Source organism: Corvus hawaiiensis, chromosome 1, assembly GCF_020740725.1.
Source record: "Corvus hawaiiensis isolate bCorHaw1 chromosome 1, bCorHaw1.pri.cur, whole genome shotgun sequence".
Lineage (NCBI taxonomy): Eukaryota > Metazoa > Chordata > Aves > Passeriformes > Corvidae > Corvus > Corvus hawaiiensis.
The window spans coordinates 98,484,604-98,507,079 of record NC_063213.1 but is presented as its reverse complement, the minus strand read 5'-3'; the positions used below and the strand labels follow the sequence as shown (position 1 = coordinate 98,507,079).

Genomic DNA, 22,476 nt, shown 5'->3' with positions numbered 1-22,476 from the left:
GTCTTCCAGTATCTGAAGGAGCCTACAAGGAAGCCAGAGAGGGACTCTTCGTCGGGACCTGGAGTGACAGGACAAGGAGGAATGGGTTCGGACTGCAAGGGGGGAAATTTAGGTTGCATATGCAGAAGAAATTCCTCCCTGTGAGGGTGGTGAGGCCCTGGCACAGGTTGCCCAGAGAATCTGAGGCTGCCCCATCCCTGGAAGTGTCCAAGGCCAGGTTGAACAGGGCTCAGAGCAACCTGGGCTAGTGGAAGGAGTGCCTGCCCATGGCAGGGGGTGGCACTGGATGGGCTTTAGGGTCCTTTTCAACCCAAACCATTTCATAATTCTATGATAACATAATCTTTTAAAGTTCTTAATCTGTCTGATATGTAACCAAGTCAGCTTTTCGTTCACAGAAAAGCTAAAATGTCCATTTTAGGTAAAAAGTCACAGGAACACATTCCATGGAGTGTGTGTTTTCTACCCAGAGGAACTAAGGTCACTCACTCACATGTTGGTGTCTGGGTTTGCTGGGTATGAAGGCTTGGCTGGATTCAGAGGGTGATAAATATTCCATGTGGGTGCAATTTCCACTCTGCTGCATAGTCTGGTGATTAAGAAAAACTAAGATCATTGTGGCTCTAAGGGGTGAAGTAACAGTCAGCATAAGTAATCAGCTCTCCCCCTCCTGCCCGTGTCACCTCTTGTTTAGCACTGGCTGAAAACATACTTATATCAGCTCGTTCAACTTCAGTTTGTGGTGTTTAATTTTTTTTTTTATCACAGTGGCTTTATTTACAAAAATAATGTGAAAAATGTGTAATAAAAAGAAAGAAAACCCCCCACCCTCCCAGCCCAGGATAGGTAAGTGAAGACACCATTTTGGTTTGTGTCTGCAATAAAATTACCACTTAAAAGTTACCGTGCTTGCTACACAAAGAGCAACTGCTGTTGAAACAATGGGCTTAAACATTCTACTGTATGTCAAGAGTGTGTTATAGCTGACTCAAAGCCATAACTGTGATGAAAATAATGCAGGTGCTCTATATACCTGCCTTGAGGACAGCAGTGCTTTCCAGGAGGATGCTTAGGGATGAATGTATGTAAGTGCTTTTGGGAATCAGTGCCAAAAATACGTGCATTAGATTAATAAAGGAGGTACTGGGCTGAAAGACTCAGCTCATGATGTTTTATTCGACTCCTGTGGAACCCACCATGTGCAGAGGGTTTGCACAAAGCCCGGTGCCGCATCCCACTCCTCCTCCTCTTCAGGAAGGAGTGTTCATTTACATATTGTACATTTATATGCGTAGGGATAATTTTATTCATCACTGTACTTGGCTATTGCTATTTTTTCTATTGAATGACAGATTGCAAGCATTAGGATTCTCTTAGAAAGAGCACGTGTGTGAGTGCCTGTGCAAAGAGTGAGGAGGGGAGAATATTAGCAAGAAATTTAGGGAAGAAATCATGTTTTTCTAACAAAAACCTGGCCTAGATGTTTCGGTTTGAATTCGCAGAGGCCTGATTCCTCCTGTATCCAGTGTGAATTAGCTGCTTCAGTGTCTTCGAAGACATGGGCTTGGGGAACTGGTTTCATTGCAGATCCCCTCTTTGAGGGCGTTCCTCCCTTGTGCTTGGGGAATTTGGGAACTTTCCCTAAGAATAAAATTCATAGAAATGAGTAGGAATATTCCTAGGTGGGTTCAGGCAATTAATAGCAGCCTCTTTCCTAAAGAAAATGTGTATTTTTTCATGAGATCCTTCAGAGTTATTGAGAGCAGGGCTGAGCAGGATGGAGGCTTGCTCTTCCCAGTGACACCAGTAAGGACCCACCACTGTGGCTCTCAACAGCCCTCCAGGTCCATCTGGGCTGGGGATCTCACACACAACATTCCCTGGGCCACCATCACCTGTGTCATTTGTAGTGCTGGGGTCTTGTCTTCTCCCCATCCCTCATGGGATACCCTTGCATCTCTTGGGAGTAGCCACAAGGATTATCACATCTCTCTTCTCTATATCTTCAGCAAATGGTTCAATATTCTTTGATGCTAACTGTAATTGTGGGTCTGAAAAAAGCTGAGATCTCTCCGCTTGAAAACTTTCTTACTTGTTGAGTGGTGACAAGCCCAGATTAATGATTGTAGCCCCCAGGACCACTTGTTCTCTCCAAATTGTTGCACCAGCTCAGCTGGGTGGGAGCGTGAGAGATGATGAGGCACAGCTTCAGGGGTGGCAGTGCTGGGGGGAAGCCATCAGTGCTGGCACATGTGGGAAGTGGTGAAGTCACGGCTCCTGGAAGTCCTCAAAAAATGTATGGCTCTGGCACTTGACAACACGGTTTGGTGTGGAATGTGATGGTGTTGGATTTGATTATGTTCAAGGTCTTTTCCAACCTTAACAGTGATTCTGTGATGTGAGCGTGGTGAGGCCCTGGCACAGGTTACGAGAGAAGCTGTGGCTGCCCCTGGATGCCTGGAAGTGTCCAAGGCCAGGCAGGATGGGGCTTGGAGCAGCCTGAGATAGTGGAAAGTGTCCCTCAGGGCAGTGGCAACTGGATGATCTTTAATGTCCCTTCCAGCCCAGGCCACTCTGGGATTCTGTGTTTAAAAATAACATAAATCATCAGATTTCAACGTTTCAGTTGCTGAGCCCAGGCTCCAGCACTGCAGTGTTGTGGTTGTGCTGGGTGCGACAGTGGCCATTCTCTCCCTCGCTGTGTATTGTCTGTTTGAGCACATGCATTAAGTGAAAAGCAGCTGTGATGGTTCTGGTAAATAATGTGTTTTTCCCCAGTGTTGCACACGGAATACAAACCTTCGCCTTGTTCACAGCTTGTGATGGCAGGTGTGCTTGAGTTGGCTTTCCCTGCTCTGCCATACCTGAAGATGCTTTGGGGGCTCTGCCAGCCTCCCTTGCCCAGCAGCGCCTGGGTTATGGGTCAATTTGGAAATGTTCTCCTGTTTCTGGGAGGCCTGGCAGGATCTGTGTTGGTGGCAGTGCTGCTCAGGCACTCAGCCACCTGATGGTGCTGCAGTTTGGCTCATCTCAGCCTTGCTCTGTAAGGACTGAGCTCCTCACCTGTGCGGGGCTGTGCATACCTGGGGGGCCCGGTGGTACTCTGTTTTCACAGACGTTAGTTTGGGTCTGTATTAGCGTCCAGCCATTTCCTTTAATTAATCATTTCAATTATTTCAATTCCAGTTATTTGAACACACTGCAGAATCATGTTGTTTTGTTGTGTTTTCGTACAACTCTCTGGATGCAGATGTGTCTGGGCTGGGTGCGATCCTGTCAAAAATTTGTGCCGACTGCTTCAATGTGAACAATGAAACCTGTCCCCGACCAAGGGGGTGCTGCAGCTTTAAAGCTTACAGCCATTTAATATAAATTGTTCCCAGAATCCATGTCACAACTCCTTATATGGTGCTGCCTTTTTTTTTTCTTTTCCCCTTAGTTGCCATGACAACAGCAGCACTGCACCATTCATCAGCTCTGGTCCTGGGCTGCATCACCAGCCCCTCAGCTTACTCCGAAATGTTCGGGAGAGCATCCATGAGTCAGTCACTCTGGTCTCCTGATCCATTATTTCCCTGTTCTTTCAGCAGTTTGCTCTAGGAAAAGAGCAAAATAAGCTGCGCCACAGAAAGAAACTGTAAAACTCCTTCCTTTTCCCCCCAAGGGAGGCGTAGAGGCTACATTTGCTGCAGCATTCTGGTAGGAATTAAAGCAGCTCTATAACAGTGGGAGACTTGACGAAGAGGGAAGGCTGTGTGTCCATAAGCTTCTCTGGAATCCTCCTGGAGCCCGTTCCCTGGCACTCAGAAGATATGCAGGTGATGCTTGTAGGGGCAGCGGGCGCCGCAGGGAGACAGTGCTTGTGATTTTGGGAATGGAGCTTGACATCAGCAGCGGGAGGTGTCACCTGTAACATCACCCTGACGTGGGGAGCAGCAGGATGGAGCCAGCGCTAGGGAGAGGGAGGGACCGGAGGAGGATCTGTGCCAGAGTGCTCTCCAGGCAGCGGTACCCCTGAATTCCCAGCCTGCTGACTGCGCTGCTGGGCTGCACGCGCAGGGGACGGGGAGAGCAAACAAAGCCCTGTGAGTATTTGGACAATTTGTCGTGCACAGACTTTGGGATTGTGTTTGGTATTCCTCGGCCTCCTCTAACTGCAGAAAATCAACGTACAATGAGGGATTCTGGGGCTCCTAGTTGGTAAGGAAGCCATTACTAGGAGGGAGTTAGTGTCAGGTAGGGTGATGCTGCTGGTGGTTATTTGCCTTTTAGTTGTTGTTGCAATAGTTTTACATAATCTGAGTTTGTCACCTCCTTGCTCAGATGTGCAGAATTTCTCGTACAAAACATAAAATGAATGTGCAATTAAAAAATTGGATTTCTCATCGTTGCTGAAGTAGAACTGCTGAGGAGTGAGTTGAAAATGCTACAGATACCGAGTCGTTTGTTTCCAAAACATTAGAACAATGGGATTGAGATGTTTTCCTTCTGTGTTCCGAAATGACCACAAATTAGATTTGAGTGGATTATAAAACCCCTTTGTGCCGAGGGAAAGAAGTATTTGCTTTTCACTTAAAGAGTGAGCTTCTAGAAATACAAGTAAATAAACAATCATTACCAAGGTGGAATAATTTGAGGAAAAGCTGTTGAAGTGCCTGGTGCTCATGTTGTAGCTAATTTTTGAAGGATATTGTGCTTAAAATGGTTGGTGTCAGGAGAGACTTTGCTCCTTTTTAAGTATTTTTATACCATAGTGTTTGCAGTAGGCTTACATTTCTTTTCATTGAATTCTCTGTCATGCTGTCATCATGACACTGATCTGAAATTCCTGTTCCTGTGTAGGAGTGGAAGTTGGGTGGGAGGCCCACTCTGTATCTCAGAATGCATAGCAATGCCAAGGACCCAGTTACTGGAAAGTGCCATTAGATTTGGGGGGGTTTCCAGGTGTATAATATATTCCTTCTGGGAATAGTTAATTTTCCATTGAATTTTCTTTGGTGCCTTGCAACCCCTATCTGCCTAGAGGTTTCATGAGTAGGAAACTGGTGTTTCAGAATTGTCAGAATTACTGAGTCATCCCTTTTTAAAAAATTACCTAAAACACACACAATGTTTCATTGTGGTTTGGGCATCTGAATTTTTAGTCCTTTTTTATGCTCTTAATGTGGCAAACCCTGACGTCTCAGGAAGAATTTCTTCATGGAAAGGGTGGTCAGGCACTGAAAAGGGCTGCTCAGCGTGGTGGTGGAGTCCCCATCCCTGGAGGTGTCCAGGGAATGACTGGATGTGACACTCAGTGCTCTGGGCTGGTGACAAGATGGGGATCTGGCACAGGTTGGACTCAATGGTCTTGGAGGTCTTTTCCAACCTCAGTGATTCTGGGATTCTGTCTCCAGCAGTGAAACCTGCTGGAGAAGGAGGATCCTTGTTCAGTTACAATAACATATGCTGAATATCTTTTTCCTGGTGTGTCAGTTCTTACTATCCATTTTTGGAATTCTTCATCCATTATTTTGGGACTTGTGATTTGTTTTGACAGGCACATACTCAAATGGAAACCAACTGGGCTTGCAGAGATTAAACGGGTGGATGAATGTGTCCCTGCGTACCCACAGATGGACTTCTATCTCTGTTAAACCAATGTAACTCTTCATGTGAAATGGGAAAATTTCTGATTTAAATTTTTTGGAGCTCCAGAACTGTCCCTGAAATTTATGCAGATAAATGGTGTGTCTGTTTGTAACTTTTGGAATTAAACCAAATCCTGTGTTTAGGGGTTTTTGTTCGTTGGAGACCTGTCAAACTCATGATGTTTCTGCATTAATTTCAGGATAGTTTGGATGTAACTTTTATGTTCTTAAATAACGGGAAGGAAAAAAATGGCATATCATATCTATTGGCTTTTGAAAGACACTTACCAGTTCTAGCATGATTTTTCCCCAGTGCTGCTTTCAAGACAAACCCTATCCATCTTACTTTGACACCCAACTGTCTTTTCATATTGACAGAATAGAAATTGCAATAGAGATATGCAGAAAATCCCACGTTTTCTCCTTGGTGCTGGTGTGATGTTGTTGCAGAACCTTTAGAATTTGCTCTTCCCACATATATTTTTTATTTGCATCAAGGCTGTTGGACTGCTCAGCCTTGCAGAGGATGTGGTAAACATGTCATCACAGCACTCGAGCTGGGAAAAAGTGATAATAGCTCTGCACTTCAGATAATTGTGTAGATGCTTAAACAGAGGGAGAACCCCAAAAGTTTCTCTTTTGTAGATAATGTTTAAAAGGCAAAAAAATTGCCTTGAAACTCCATGGCTTTTCAGAGGCTCGAAGAGAGAAATTGTCCTTGTTTCACACTGAGGCTGCACAAAATGGAGCATCTGTCACGATTACACTTCTGGTGTGTGAGAATTTTTAATTTTTAGACATAGCTAAGAGGTTTCTATAGCAAGAGGAGGTGGTGTGGGAAGCCTCCTGCAGAGTTAAATCAGGCCATCGCTCTTCCCTTGGCTACGTCTTTCCTCCTACTCCTGGAATGTGCCTTCAGAGGTGTCCTGTGCACTTGAGAGCAGAAGTGCATTCACAGGATACAGTCATGTGAAATAAGCCCTTACATCCTCTTGGGCTGCTTGTTTTCTAGGGAAAAGCCCTCATCTCCAGCTGGGCATGTTCTCTGGCCCTCTCCTACTTCTGTCACAGCAGGATGACCTGTTTTGGAAACTTCTTCCTGTGTCCTGCATGACCACACCAAGATGGTGGGTTGCGTCACTTGTCCAAAGATTGAACATTACTTTTGCAGAAGTTAATTTCTGATGCAATTGGTACCTGGCTGGCTCTAACCACGCAGGAAGCCTTGATCAGGTTCAGTTAAACTTGTGGTCTGATCAACCAAGTTTGGGGTGATGCCACGCACGAGACATTCCAGCATAATGTGAACAGGGTCCTGGGTGGGGTTATTGCACAGCCATGTGCCAAGTTTTCATCACAGATTCATCCCCTGACCGATGCCCAAACCAGACGGGAGGTTGAGGATTGAGCTGGATCTTTGGCTCTGGACCATTGCTTTGGCACTTCTCTTTCCTTGCTCTGTGGTGATTTTCCTGGAGTAGTTGTTGGTGCTCTGTAATTCCATTCCTAGATAAAGGAGCTACAGGAAAGTTGGAGAGGGAGTTTTTACGAGGGCTTGTGATGGCAGGGTAAGGGGGAATGGCTTTAAACTGACAGAGAGTGGGTTTAGATTGGATATTAGGAAGAAATTTTCTTCCCTGTGAGAGAGGTAAGGCCCTGGCACAGGCTGCCCAGAGAAGCTGTGGCAGCCCCTGGGTACCTGGAAGTGTCCAAGGCCAGGTTGGATGGGGCTTGAAGTAAGCTGGGACAGTGGAGCATGTCCCTGCCCATGGCAGGAGGAGAACACTGGATGATCTTTAAAGTCCCTTCAAACCAAAACAATACTGTGATTCTATGATATATTGCTGTTTTAAGCTTATTTGGAGTTCTATCAGAGATGTCTTTGGCCCCGCCTCCAAGCTACATTCCAGTATACTTCTGTACTTTCTGTTGCCAGAAACCTTCACCAATGGTTCTTGCACCTTAAAATATGCAATAGTATAATCCATCCCTCTTCCATGCACTTCGTTAAGAAATAGCATATTGTTTGTTACCAAAATATGACGCTTCATTCATTTCCAAGTACATATTGTGGGTATACATTTCTGAACAACCTGCTTTCTTATTCTAGCAGCAGCAGCTTTTTTAATAGGCAAAACAATCCCCCTCTAAGCACCCGATTTGTTGAGCTGCAGCTGATGGCCTGAGGTTTTTATGCTGCAGGTGGAGAGGGGCATTTTTTGTGTCAACAGAGAAGGAACATCCTACAGTTAAATGAAATGAGAAAACAAATTAACCTAAACTGGTTTGAAATGGTGTTTTCACCAAAGGGAAAAAAATAATCCTCACTTTCAACATTTATTTGGTTCAGTATCTCAGTATTCATTAAATCTAATATTTAGGGTCCTGACATATGCCATGTCTTGACTGAGTGTCACGTATCTGACAGAACCCACAGGCCTGGATTGTCTGTCAGGGTCTGAATCCTGATTTTCGAAGGGCTCCTGTGGCTTGTTTGTAGCTCTGTGTGTGACAGCACTGCAGATTGCACTGAGCCTGGTGCCTCACCAGGTGCTGCTTTAAGTCTCGATAGTGAATTATTCTTCAGGATTTTTTAAATACCCTGTTATAATTTCTTAATCCTCTTCCTCTATCCCCCCCAGTTAGAAAAGATGTTTTGGACTAGTGTCCCAAATCAGCCTGTTCATACAGGCAAGAGGCATGGCAATGGGAAATGAAGATATTCTGAAAGATCAGAACATTTCTAAAAGCTTTTTTTTTTTTTATTTTGTTCTACACAAGAGAAATAAATAATAATAAAGTGAGGAAGGAGACTTGAGGGTGCAAGGAGGAAGCGAGGCAGATGTGAGCTGGGGTGGGACAATGCTCTGCGGCCAGTTGTGAAATAAGTGCCACTCTGGAGCTCACAGGCAGGCACCTTTATGTCTGATCGTTCTGTTGCAATGTCCTGCTGCAGAGTTTCTGTGGTGGGGAGAAAAATCACTCTGCAGGGGAGGGAGGAGCAGCCACCGTGCCCAGGGTCTCCGGCAGCTCTTCACTGTTGGAACTGGACTGAGTGTCACTCTTGGATTACAGGCTGATTTTTAATTTCTTTATTTCGTCTTCCCTGCTTTCAAAAGTGTGTACGTAATGGAGCTTGATTCTTTTCAGGCACACAGAGTCACCTGTGGCTGTATTTCGTAAGCCCACGTAGCCACCACACGTGATGAGACCTGCGGATGGTGTGTCATGGAGCCATCAGGGCCCCTTTGGTTGGGGATGTTTGCAAGTTATGGAAGGTTTAAACTTGAAATTTCTACAAGTGTTTTCTCTGCAGAGATGAAGGCAGGCTTAGGAGAATACAGGTTTTATCCCTGTTATGCTTTTCTTGTTATCCTCTCAGCCATGGAAGCGAGTAGGTGTAAGTGAGAAAGTGGTTTTTGGAAGGGAAGTCACCAGATGGGTGCGTTTCTGTCGATAAATGGTCCTGGCCCTGTTGCGTGTCGTGGCTGTTCCTCTTTCAGCTTGGAAAGGGGCCGCCCTGAGAGTGCTGCCTTCCCATTATTTACACTTAAAGGACTAGACCTGGTCCTGGGATATTGGTGCTGTCACAGGATTCGTGTGCACCAAAGCTTCAGAGAGATTTTGGGTCTTAAATCCCCTCCTGCTGAGGAGCGCGGCACTCCCGTGTCAGTGACAGTCTGCTTCAACTGTCTGTGTTCACACAAATAATCACATGGTTATTAGATATTTCAGTTAAATCCTTGGGGCATGCCGTGTGTCCTTGTCCCTGCTCCTCTGTGGAAGGAAAGGATGATGAGCAGTCATCACTCCTCAAAACAGAAAGTTCTAACAGCTTTTTTAATTTTGCAAGGAAATGAAGAATTTGAAAAGCAAGTAAATTACTGAAAACTACAGGTGGCTGAATTAGCAATTTTCTTAGGTAAAACCCGCCTTGTAAGTGCAGCATAATGCAGTTTTTCAAGTGTTAACAAAAAAGTTTAGCTAATTCAGGATTGTGCCTTGCCAGATCAGCAGCTTCATTTTATGCATAGAATATTCTGTGAAGCTGCTACCAGCAAAGCAATAGGGATCCTAAATCCAGTTTCATATGAATGGAACAGTTTTGCATATGTGTCAGTGTAATTACAGCTCTGCTGGTATCAACTAACCCAACTAAATTAGTTTTAGCATCACAAAATTTGAATGACTTGCACAGAAATAAAATTACCTTATCTATTCTTAATCTCTTGCCTTTATTTTAAATGCTGTTATCAAGCAGTGAATTTATATTGGCTTGTAGCTGTGTAGTCCTGGTCATAAACAGTAGTTTATATAGTGAACAGGATCCAGTCTCTCACATGCTCTAACTTGGGATTACTTGTGAACAGTCGGATATTTTACAGTTTAGTCTTCTCTCTTTTATGGTTACAATATCTTGGTTTGATCTTAAGGACATGGTGGGAGAATGAATGAGATTTTGTTTATGTGCAGCTTATGCTTGCTGCTGGCCTTTGCCCTGCCACTCCTGTTCCAGTTTAATTAGGCGGTATAATTTGATACCTACCTTTGATCATTCTTGGCTGCTTGTAAAATACTTCAGCACTGGTCTTGCAGTGCTGTCTAGAGTGAATAATTCCTTTCTGTTGTTCTTTTTCAGTTCCTTTCCCAGCCCCTAGTGCAGGTTTTAATTTTTTACTGCTCTAATTGCAGAGAATCAGTCCAGAATCAGAGGCAGTGGGTACCCACTGTGTGGGTACAGGCACTGCAAAGACAAGATGGCAGAGCTCAGTCTGTCTGGGATGGCAGCGAAGCCAGAGCAGCTCGTGAAAGCAAACTGCGCCGAGGCATGAGGAGCAGGAGCTGGTCAAGGATGCTGAATGACTTCTTTGCTGGATAACTGCTCATTTATAACTCCCTTAACACCAGGCAGCTGAAAGGTGGTTGTTGTGGCATCAAGTGCTAAAAAGGGCTTGGAGGGAGCTCTGGGAAGCTGCAGACCCATTGGCCTGGTGTGTATGTGGAACACGTTAATAGAAGGAGTTCCAAAGGGCAGAGTTAATCACAGAGTCACAGAATGGTTTGGATTGGATGGGACCTTAAAAACAATCCAGTTCCACCCCCTGCCATGGGCAGGGATACCTTCCTGTGTACACTCTCCAGTGTAAAGAAAACTGGAGAGAATGATAGAGTTGCAGAATGATTTGGGTGGGAAGGGGCCTTAAAGCTGCTCTGGAAGAGCTGTGCAAGAGAGTAAAACACTCGGGAGATAAACTGCATTTCAGAAGTGCTTGTATTGCACTTGCTCTCTTCTTCTGTGGGAAGAATCATCAGTTAAATATCTTTTCTCTTTTTCTAGTGCCTTGAGCTAAATTAAGCTTTTTCAGTGTCCGGAAAGGATTCAACAGCCTGACACTTTCAGCATAGACCATTTTAAAAAGCCCCATGAGACACAAGCCCCTTGTTTGGGGGCACTGGGCAGCTTTCCCTGAGCTCTGTCAGCTTCATGCAAGAGAGGAAAATGTGTTTGCTTCAGTAGATGTTTAATTAGTTTCTGATTTCTGTCATTAAAGTTCAGCTTGAAATCTTGAGCGTTGTTAGAAATTGGTGTAACAGGTTTTTTCTAACCAGTGAATTACCAGGGTTACCTGTAATGTGATTAAAGTGACAGAGCTCTTTGCTGCTCTCTATAGACAAAATGTCCTTTACAGTATATCCAGGTTCTTTTTGGATAGTTTTCCTCTTTTTTAGTGCCAGTGCAATATCTGAGTCACTGAATAGAGAAGGAACTCCAGGATAGTAGGAGATTGAACGGGAATGATGCAATTCAGCACTCGTGTTTTGTAGTGTTCTCCTCTCATCTGTTTTAAATTTAACATTTAATGAAATAAAACTGTCGGGAAAAGGGGTTATGAGAGGTTGAGGAATTCTTTCTCCTCCAGCTCTACCCTATTTCTGTCATTTGGGAGGATTTTGGGGGTATTTGAGCAGATCTTACAAAGGCTTAAAATTTTGATGATGTGGTTTCATCCTGTAGTCCTGGCTCTGCAGTCACTCTATTAATTTCTTTTTAATGCAGACAAAGTCTGAAACTTGAAAACTGACTGCAACAGAAATTTATTGCTTGTTTTCATAACAAGATGACTTAGAAAGCTGGAGCAAGTGGTGCTGCCTTACTTTCTCCACTTTCATCTTCCTCGTCTCACGCACAGGGTTCTACCTTGAGTCACAGATGAGGGATTTCTGTTAAAAACGGCAATTGTAAAAGGCTTCAGAAGATGCTGAAAAGAAGAATTATCAATGGGAAATGACGTGGAGAAGTGTACACTGTGCAACAGCTCCCAGGAGTCAAAACCACTTGAGAAGTTTGGATGGGAAGATAAAAGTCCCATCTCCTCCTCCTGCCATGTCTGTTAATTAAATAACTTCTTTCTCCTCAAAGCTTTCGCCTACATGGACAAAGACTTGTTGTCAGCCCACGTTGGGAAAAAAGCCTTATCTAGAGGGAAAGTGAGGGTGTTTTGTTCTTTCTGAGATGATTAATAGGAGCAACTTTCTTCCTAAGGCTTGCCAGAGTATTCCAGGGCACATCTGCTCAGGAGATTGACACTGGGATGCTCCAAAACGAAACCCTTTGGGCTGAGCTGGGAGAGGGCACTTTGCTGGTTGGTGTCTCCAGCAGTGATAAGTTCGATTAAAAAAATCACTATTCCATTGCTCTAAATGACAGAAAATTGTTGCATAGTAATAAGCAAAATGGAAATTGAGCTGAATTCCTTTCGGAAGTGCAGACTGCAGCCAGTATTTTAGTATTTAGTATTTTAGGTGGAATTATTTTCTCTCTGAATATATAAGTGTATTGTAAGCATCATTGTATTGCCATTACTGAACACTTCAGACAGAAATCTGTATTTTTTTTATTCTACATATATTTAAGATACATACAAGGCTTTCAAAACTGGGTGATTTTCTCCCTTGAACATCGAGTAGGGATGTCTATTCAGACAGAAGACCATTTTGAGCAATTATTTGGGAGGGTTTGCAATAATTTTGGTAAGATAAGTAATAATTTGATTTAATTATACTTTTTCAGAAGACTCATTCCTTTTTGAGGTCACTGAACATCTTTTTGTAACTTTAGTGGAGTGGCTTCCTGGTATTTTCTGTGCCTTGTTCATCTGGAGAGAGACAGAGAGGAGGAAAGAATGTTCCTAGAGGTTTCTGTGGTCCCACGGGATTGCAGAATCCACTGCTTTGGAGAAGGTTATTCCTCATTTTTTCAAAGAAAAGTAAATTTCAGAGGCAGTAATAGGCAAAACCTTCATGTTACAGACGTCTACAGTTTAAAGAAGAACTTCTAAATTAATGTAGTTGCTGTTTTGAGCTCTCCTTTCCTATTGCTGTTCTTCCATCACCAGCTTGATGAACTCTCTTCCTGCTCTTTTTTATTCTATTCCTCTTTCCACCTTCATTTCCTTCAATTTTCTTGTTTCAGGGCCTTATCTTCTAAACTAAACATGTTTTCTGAAAGTTTTGGAACAAGTGTGATGTTTCCAGACAACACATTGTTCTCACCACTTTTCTGTGCTGCCCTGCCCTCACTGCTGTGATATCGTGGGATGAGAGGAGAGAGGCTGGGGAATGTAATTTAAAAAGCTTTTATAGTCTCTCATAATAGAAGAGGAAGAAACTGTTACACAATGGATTCTGTAAAATAATGCTGGATTACGTAAAGAGGATGTTAACCTTCATTGTATGTATTGTCACTGGTTTAATTTTAATTTTTTAAAAAAATTTATACCTAAAAATCCTAATTACACACAGCTGGTATATGATTTCTTCTGGTTTCCCAGAGAAGCTGTGGCTGCCCCATCCCTGGAAGTTTTCGTGACCAGGTTGGATGGAGCTTGGAGCGACCTGGGATAGTGGAAGGTGTCCCTGCCCATGACAGGGAGTGGGACTGGATGATTTTTTTTAAGGTCTTTTCTAACCCAAACCATTCTAGGATTCCAGAATTAGTGCCACAGCAAAAATAATCATGGGGTCTGTAATTTCCTCTTTATGGCTCTTACCTAAGCGAAATAAAGGGTCCTTTGGGCCAGAGGCAGGACCAAAGCTCCACCTCCCATGTGCTGGGTTTTGTCCAGCTGTGCTGAATGTGACAGTTATTTGTTCCAGGAGCTCTGTGGATCAATAACTCTGCAGCACTAAAAACATTTTAGTTTGAGGGAGACTTCAGTAAAGTCAGCTCTGAACAGCACTGTAGAGCTGCTGGGATGCTTCCAAACGTGAGTCAGGCTCTGGCATGAGCTGGGATGAGTGAAAGGTGGGAATGGAGGGTGCACTGAGCACCCACTTTTGCTTTCTTTAAATCCAGGTTTCCAAAGTTTGCTCTTGAAACCGTGACTCTGTCTTTTCCCAACACAGGACAACTTGGGCAGGATTTCGAGGATTTAATTCAAATACCAGACTTACATTACAAAAGAGGCTGTGACAGTTAGGAAGGTTGTGGCTTTCCCATCCCTGGAAGTGTTAAAAGCCAGGTTGGGTAAATCCTTGAGCAGCCTGGTCTAGTGCGAGCTGTCCCTGCCCATCCAGGGCGGATTGAGACAGATGAACTTTAGGGTCCATTCCAGCCCCTTAACGTTCTGTAATAAAATTGTGCTTACGATAGTTAAAAACACAATATTAACATGCAAAATTCAGCTCCTCCTCAGCTGAATTAGTTACAAGAGATGAGTGTGTGGTAAACACGCAATGGCAGGGGGTTGGAACTAGGTGATCTTCCAGATCCCTTCCAATCCAAACCTATGAAATGTGCCCATCATTTTTGGCACGTTTTCACCCCTTCAACCTGTGAGAAACACAATATTTTTACACGAAAAGAGCAAATTTCATTATTTCATCCTCTTATGGCAGAGGGAGGTTCAAAGCATAGGTGAAATTCAACTGTTTAACATGGGGAGAAGACAAAACTGGGTTGATTTTGAGCCAAGCTCCTTGGCCAGACTCTTTCCAGGACCTGCCATAGAAGCAAGTCAGGAGAATCCAGGCATGTGGCCATGTGTGTTTGTGTTTTATAGTGATGAAGCGTGTGAGTCCGTGAGTAAAAAGCTGCAGTGGTTTGTGTTGATGCAGTTTGGGCAGTAATGTCCATTTTCCCAGTTCTTATAAGGGGCTGGTACACGGAGAGGGTCCCAGGTTCCCTGGGATGGATCATTCCATCATCCATGCAATGGGTAAAGAGTTGCTGTTTCCTCCAACATTTTCCTTGGACACAGATAAATCTGTGTATCTTTATGGGTGTAGGCACAGACAAAGGTGTAGGTGTGCGTGTGTTGTAGTCAAATTGTGGTGTGAATTCAGATCTGCTGAAATAAAAGCTTGTTCAATCAGATCACTAGGTGTTAATAACCCCTTGTTAGTAAACATTCCTTTCAGAGCTCTAACTGAATTTCATAGCTGAAACCTTTTACTAATCCATGATACTTTCCTTTTATTTATGCCTTTTAATGTAAAGAAGACCCTTTTTAAATTAAAATACGAACTCGTCTATAAATTACATAACAATTAAATGGTGTCATAGAAAATGCAACAGAATTAGGGAAGTCAGTAGGCTGAAGGAGAACACAGTGCTGCTAGAGATACAGTGGTTATTCCAAAAGAACAGACACACCCGGATTTATTTTGGTTTGGTTTGATGCGGGAGTAGATGCTTGGCATTGATCACAAACAGCACTGCATTGATCCTAGCACTCCATACAGATGTTCAAAAGGATAAACCACCAGCAGCTCCTAGTCACAGTAGGGATTACAGCTCTCCCAGACTGCTCATCCAGACTCAGGAAGGGGAGTCTCAGTGGTAACTAGTGTGGGCATGCAAGTTTGAAGGATATTGTGAATGGGGCTGATTGTTTCAGTTTGCCAGGTAGAATTAGAGCTTTCCCAGTATTCTGAATCCCTGTTTTTAAAGAGACTCTTAAAAAGTCAGGCTGCTGACATTGCAGTTACTGATGAAATACTTTCCCTAGTGTTAGTTTATCACAGAGTCCCAGACCTGGTTTGGGTGGGAAGGGATCTTAAAGCTCATCCAGTCCCACCCCCTGCCATGGGCAGGGACACCTCCCACTATCCCAGGTTGTTCCAAGCCCCATCCAGCCTGGCCTGGGACACTTCCAAGGCGGGCGCAGCCACAGCTTCTCTGGGCAGCCTGTGCCAGGGCCTCCCCACCGTCACAGGGAACAGTCTTTGTCCCCACTGGAAGACAGACAACGTGCTACAACAAGTGTCATAAAACGAGCCAGCTAATTAAATTTTCTGACTGCTGGCCCTGCTCAGTGTTTTGCATTACATGGTTAATTCCTACCCTGGAACTGGCATCACTTGCCTTGCTCAGAAAGAGTTGCTGGCAAAGTCAAATGAGAATTTTACTTGCATCGACAGAAGGATTTTCAGTTTTGCTCTGCTGGCTTGGACACCAGTGGGGATTAATCTCACTGAGAACCACAGAACTGGCCCCAAAAATGTGCAGTATTGGTTTGAAATAACCATTGAAATTGAAATGGTCAATAGCCATTGAAATTGAAGTTCCTACTTAAGCAGTAGCAAGTCAGTTCCTGTCTGATGCCAGCGTTGTGTTTCTCATCGAGCCCTTGGGCACAGGACTGGCCTGTGAGGTGCACGTAGAGCAGGGGCTGCAGCCATCAGCTCCTGGGCTCTCATCGGTGACAGGTGGTGGGACCCCAGGGACAAGGTTGTGACTTTAGGCTCCATGTAGTCAGTATGTTTTTCTGAATTAAATGCTAGTTTTGCAGTTCTAGAAAGCCAGCATTGCTGGTGACTGCCATCTTTACTCAATCCATTATATTTTTATAACTAGTTATTGCAGACACCCTTTTTCCCAGTGTTCTTGGAAGACATAATTTTTCTCTGCTTAAAAAAACTGCAGTTGTGTAACAGGAAGGGCTATTTTCATGCTGTTTGAGGCCTGGAGTTGGTCTGTTTTATACAGAAAAATCCTTACAGGAATGAGAGGCCAAAAGGAGGTACAGAATACTTCAAATAATTGTTTCATGCCTTTGTTAGTTTTTATAATTTGTGCCAAAAGCTCATCCCATTGCTTTGATCATAAGATTTGCCTGTGCTCACAGGAAGGGGTTCAGGACCAAGGCAAACTGTTGTGCCTTGAAAAGTCACTTTTATGAAAAGATCAGTGTTATCCGTTAACATGTGGCTAAAGGGTGTCAAACCAGATTTCAGAGTTTATGATATTTCTGTTTGTTATTTATTCCAGTAGAAGACTAATGCCCAAATCTGAATCTGTTAGGATAATCTTCATTTGGACACGAGTCAGAGGTGCTTAATTCTTGTATGTGAAAATCCTCCTTTCCTGTAATTGGGTTGTGGGTGTAGGAGGAGTTTTTGTCTTTTCCACATTTAGGATATTTGTAATAACAGAAACTTCCTTCTGTGGCTTTTCCCCACCTGTATTTACATGGAGAGGATTGTGTTGACTTGAACCTTTTAAAGTAAACTGTTGTCTGTGAGTCATGGTGACATGGTGTGTCTTAGCTGGTGGAAGCGTGTTTTTAAGGCTCAAGTCATGCTTTTGAGGGAATAAAAACATAATAAAATAGATGCCAGGCCAGGCTGGACAGTGCTCGGAGCAACCTGGTGTAGTGGAAGGTGTCCCTGCCCATGGCAGGGAGTGGAACTGGATGAGCTTTAAATTCCTTCCAACCCAACCCAGTCTGTGGTTTTGTGATTCTATGAAATGCATTAAAATTATACGTACGGTTGAACTTGCAGTATATCGAGATTTCACCACATTGGTGACATGATGTTCCTTATTGCCTCCAAGAGAAAAAATGCTGGATCAGCTTGATGGATCCATGAGCCGATCCCTTCTGCTGTCATCAGTCAGTTCTCTGGAGAAGGTGGGAAGTGGTGGGGCGGTGGGCACCTCAGTGAGGAGTAAAAGAGATCCAGAGTAGATGTAGAAATCAAACCCAATGGAATGGGAGATTGATTCCTTCCTTACAGGTGAGAGGCGAACCGTTCAGTGCTGATCTGTCAAAACATGCAGGTCCTGCATCTTCCACAGACCTGTATGTCCACACAGCAAGTGGTGTAGTGATCACATTGCCCTCTGTGTTTATTAAAATTCTCCTTCCTCTTTTTAAAAATAATCTTTAGTGCAGAACCTTCTGCTGACAATCCCATCAGTCATTAACACTTCTTGAACTGTGAAAATTCTGTTAGTTTTGTATTTTAGAACACAGTGAGCACTGCCACATGTGCATGGGATGATATATGGTCCTGGTGTCAGCCAGAAATGATAAAGAAAAGACGGGCTATTTTTAATATCTATTATAAAAATAACTGTTACTGAGACTGTGGTAAAACATTTATTAAAACTGCAATTACAAATGCAATATTAAAGGATTGACCAGTGCAGAATTAATTATTCTAAACAATTTTCAGGCCATAGCAATAATCTTCTCAATATTAAAATGTTTTCATTACATCAGGATCTGGCACAGGATTGTTCCTGGGAATGATTTTTCACTGCTGTTAGCCACTTTGCGGCAGTGGGTGCTCGTGCGTGCGCACGTGGGATTTTTTCCAGGGGGGATTATACAGAATTGACTACTGGCTTGTGGTGTTTAGCATCAGGTTGTGTGTTTGAGTGGGGCTGCACATCCATGAGCATCGTGGGATGGGGGGAGAGAAGGGGGCTCCGGGCTGTCCTTATCTCCCTGGGTCCCTTGCATTCCTCCTGCCTGGCATGGCTCCTCTTACACTGGCCCTGACGGGCCTGCATGGAATGTGCTGGAAGTATGTCTCATATTCAGCCAGGATTTTCTTGTGTGAAATGGAAGTGTGGTACCTGTTTTCCCTCAGCACATCTCCTGGAATGGATCATGAGGGGTAAGAGAGGAGAGATTTTAGCACACCTGTTTTGGTGCAGAGATGGGGGGTTGATTTTTGCCTTCGTTCTGCTTCACGGGGACTTTATATTGAAAAACCATACCCCAATCTTCATCTCTGTTTTCCACACCCATTTTTTAAACATTTCTGGGATCACTAATGTATAGCTCAGTTAGAGTGATCTGGTTGTGCATTGTCTGTCAGGCTCCCCGTCCTTGGACCTTCTCAGCCTTTCTCAGCACCACGGCAGCTCCCTGAAACCAGGAGATTTATTGCTGCCTCAGAGGTCATTCTCTGACCTGTTGAGCTTCTATTACAGGAGATGCAAAAGAACAACCTCCCAGTCTTTAGTTTCAGATCCCAAATTTAATTTGCAAGACAGGGAATAATAAATAAAAATCATGTAAATGGAGGGGCAGAAGCCACTGACCCCTGGAATCGCTGCTGAGGGGCTTTTCAAATTAGCCTTTCATTGTAATGAGCATGAGAGTTTAACTTGGAAATGCAATATGACAATCTCTGCATGTAACTTACTCTCTAGTTCTCTTTCTCTGGTCTGGAATATGTTTAAAGACTTTTACTAAACCACTTTTACTAATTTTACTCCAAACATGTTGTAGAGAATTTCATCTCTTTTAGAGTTCAGACTGTTAAAACATGGAGAAAATCCCATTTTTCTAGCACTAGTGGTCAGTGCTGCTTTGTTACAGACACTTCTACCTTCTCCCCATCCTCTATTAAGTCTCTTGATCCTTTTGGATTTGCAAGGATAAAAGTGGAGTGCTTCTTTTCGGCTTGGACAGTGTTAGCTTTGCTCTGCTCTTTTGTGTTGAACACCAAACCTGTTTGGTCTAACTTTGAGACTGTTTTGAAACTGAAATTTTCTGTTCAAGGAAACAATTACTGAACATAGCATTTATGTGTTCAGTTCAGATATCTGCAGTTAAGTATCTTAAAACCTGATGGGCTCTGTGTACCTCTCTCTGATCTTTGCTTTTCCACAGTTGCTGAATGCAGGCTCATTTGCTTCCTATAAAAAAATTCAATAAAGTAGGAGAAAAGGAAGTGCTTTAGAGTATCAGGAATGTGTCTCAGTGTTCACACACTTTAAAGTCAGCCTGTGCAGTTTGAAAGTTTAACCAAGAGCCATCTCCTTTGTAAAGAATGCAGATAATTTTCTTTTGTGGGGGGGAAAAAAAAAAAAAAAAAAGGGTAACCTGATATGAGTCTGACAGTGTCATTTAGTTAAGTGCTTCCATCTGTTGCTTGCTGTTTCCCTTACTCATGACCTCTCTTTCTCTCTCCCCCTCCTTCTCCTTTAGCCCCTCTGAGGAAAGCAAAGTTTGTTGAGAGCCCTCGAATCCCAGAGTCTGAGCTTGGCTCCCCAACCCTCTCTGCCCAGAAGCTGGATGTTGATGCATTCTGCCCTGGTAAGCTGCATGCGAAGGCTCTATGCAAACAGGGGCAACAGGGAGAAAGATTTTTTAAATGTATAATATGGCTCCTTTGGCTAGATGGTTGGTTGGACCTTCCCTAGCCAAGTTTCATTGTCTTGGAAACTTGTATAAGTATTAATTTCTGATAATTGCCCATTTACGTTTGTTTCTTGCAATTTTGTGTGTGGCTGCTCTCCCCTGAGAATAATTTAGAAGGTCTAGAGAGTTGCTTTTGAGAAGATAAAAATGAGCCTATAAACATACTGCTTTAAATTTAATTTTAAATGCTGGTCTGCAGAGAGGCTGGAATAAAGCCCCATTTCAGAAATATCATTAAATCAGCTAAAGCAAAACTGTGGGACCTTGTTAGCTGCATCAAGAATATTGGGGTTTTTACTTCTATTTTAGTTTTAAAGAAATACCTTCTAATTTATAGATCCTGTAGTAGTTGCTCTGAAATCTATACATGTTGCTTGAGGCCTCTGGTTGAAATATAAATAGAAGTGGGTCACGTCTCTTCCTGGCTCAGCCCCATTCATGTCTGTCAGCTCGGGCAGGCATTGCCTAAATCCTCCCAAGCCCCGGCAGACCCAGCACGTGTGAGTGCCTGGAATCTGCAGCTCGGTATCATTTCCCAGATTCTTCCTAACTTGGAAGTGGCAGCCTGGGGAGGGCTGGAGGCTGTGGAGGTGCTGGGAGAAGGCTGAAAGCAGCAGCAAGTGTTTTGGTGGATTCTGTGCTGAATTCTGCAGTTTCTTCCCCTGGCTTTCCTTGGTTATGAACCAAAGGGATCCATACTCGCTATAGGCTTTTGATGGAAAAAAGAATGTTTAATGTGTTCAAATGGGGTGCAAATGTGTGACGTCTGCCTCTGAAATCTGTAGCTACAGTAGCCAAGTTAATCAGCTACAGAAATCAGGGTGTTGCTTATTTCTGTGGCCGATGAACTTGAAGAAGAACTTGTAGAGTACTCAAAATTGGAGGAATTAATTGAATGTGGAGATTGTGAATGTGGGCTTTCTTGAATGTATTGTGTCTGAATGAGATGTTGTCTTAGAAAATCAAAAGACAGTTCCTGTGCTTGGCAATGCCTAATTTGAGGCCACAGTCGCCTTGAAAAGTGCTGCTCCTTTTTCAATCATCATGAATTACAATTAAAATTGTGCTGCTGCTGCAGCCTTTTTTTCTAACTGAATGGCTTCTACTGTCATGTTTATAATTGTTACTAATTATAAACTTATTACAATTGCATCCACAGAGAATTATAATTGAATTGTAAGTTTAAAAAAACATAAATTCCACATTCCCACACCCAGACATGTGCCTCCCCTCTGCCAGAGCTTTGGAGGGCAGGACTTCTGCCAAGCCCAGGAATGGGCTCTGACAATGGGATCTGCAATTCCTTTAATTTCATTTTTTGCTATTTGATCTCCTTCTCTTGCTGATAGTTTAGTGATCTGAAAGGAAAAGTGGAGTTTTGTACTACTTTGAAGTGTCATTAAAGGAACATGAAGCATCACCAAGGAAGGAAAAAAGTGACTACAGCAGAGCTGTCACAGTGGGATCATAGAACCATTAAGGTTGGAAAAGCCCTTGAGAACTATCGAGTCCAATGTAAACCCAGCTCTCCCAAGGCCACTGTGAAACTGTGTCCCCAAGTGCCATCCTGGTGTACTTGGAATAGGGAAACGGGATAAGAAACAGAACAGTACATGCCAGGGAAGAGCACAGTCTTGGAGTCAAGGTAGAAACTGCAGGTTGGGGATTTGGGTTGTCTCAGGTTCCTTAAATGTGTTCCCAGGGAGCTGTTGGGGAGCCCCTCTCTTCACGTGTGCCCAGGTCCAGGGGCTGTAGCCAGGTTTATGTTGGCAGTGTGGAACAGGCAGGGGAAGAGGGGAGGATAGAATCCACTAGGGAAGGATTTCTGAAGCTGTTCATGGAAGAAACTGCCCAAATTTATGGATTCTTCTGTGAAAGTAGCAGTAATGTGGGGGCTGGAGGTTTTGCTGGTCTGGAAGGCTGGATTGAAGGAGCTCGAGATATGACACCTTGGAAGAAGTAGGTGGTTGGGGGAGGATCCTTGTGTAAAGAAGGAAAGAAAGAACAAAGTTGTGGTGAACAACCAGGGACCAAAAGGGACATAGCATCCAGCTCCTGATGGGAAGGTGCAGGAAGAGTCCTACTCTGGATCATGGCAAAGCTTCGGGCACTGCCTGTAATCAGTTTTCCAAGGAAATACAATGCCTTTCTTCTGTGTTAGGCTTACATTAACCCTCTTCTAAAACATGTGCATCTTGTGAAGGATATAGCACACAGCGCTGAATCCCAAACGTTTCCAAGAATAATGGTGTGAGTTGAAAGAAAGAAAAATTTAGGCTGATGATCTGCCTGGCAGTGGAGGGGAGGTGGAGTGGTTTGTAATGCGATCCCTGACAAAAAATGTAATTAATTACACACTTGAAAGCAGTTTAAAACACTAAATAGCAAAGAAAAGAGTCATT

At 43.6% G+C, this 22,476-nt stretch overlaps 1 protein-coding gene across 9 annotated transcripts in view; it reads left to right on the top strand.

The window, feature by feature from the left end:
- TANC2 (tetratricopeptide repeat, ankyrin repeat and coiled-coil containing 2) overlaps positions 1–22,476 on the top strand; it is a 195,941-nt gene that overhangs the window by 68,295 nt on the left and 105,170 nt on the right. For 5 of the 9 annotated variants that reach the window (XM_048320430.1, XM_048320452.1, XM_048320463.1 and 2 more), the window contains one exon: positions 19,862–19,969. The exons of 2 other annotated variants lie outside the window; for them this stretch is intronic. In XM_048320430.1, the coding sequence (XP_048176387.1) occupies positions 19,862–19,969 (108 nt within the window). Of the gene's footprint in view, positions 1–3,518; positions 4,086–19,861; positions 19,970–22,476 lie in introns of those variants that run through there. 2 more of the 9 variants (XM_048320497.1, XM_048320489.1) reach the window with 2 other exon arrangements.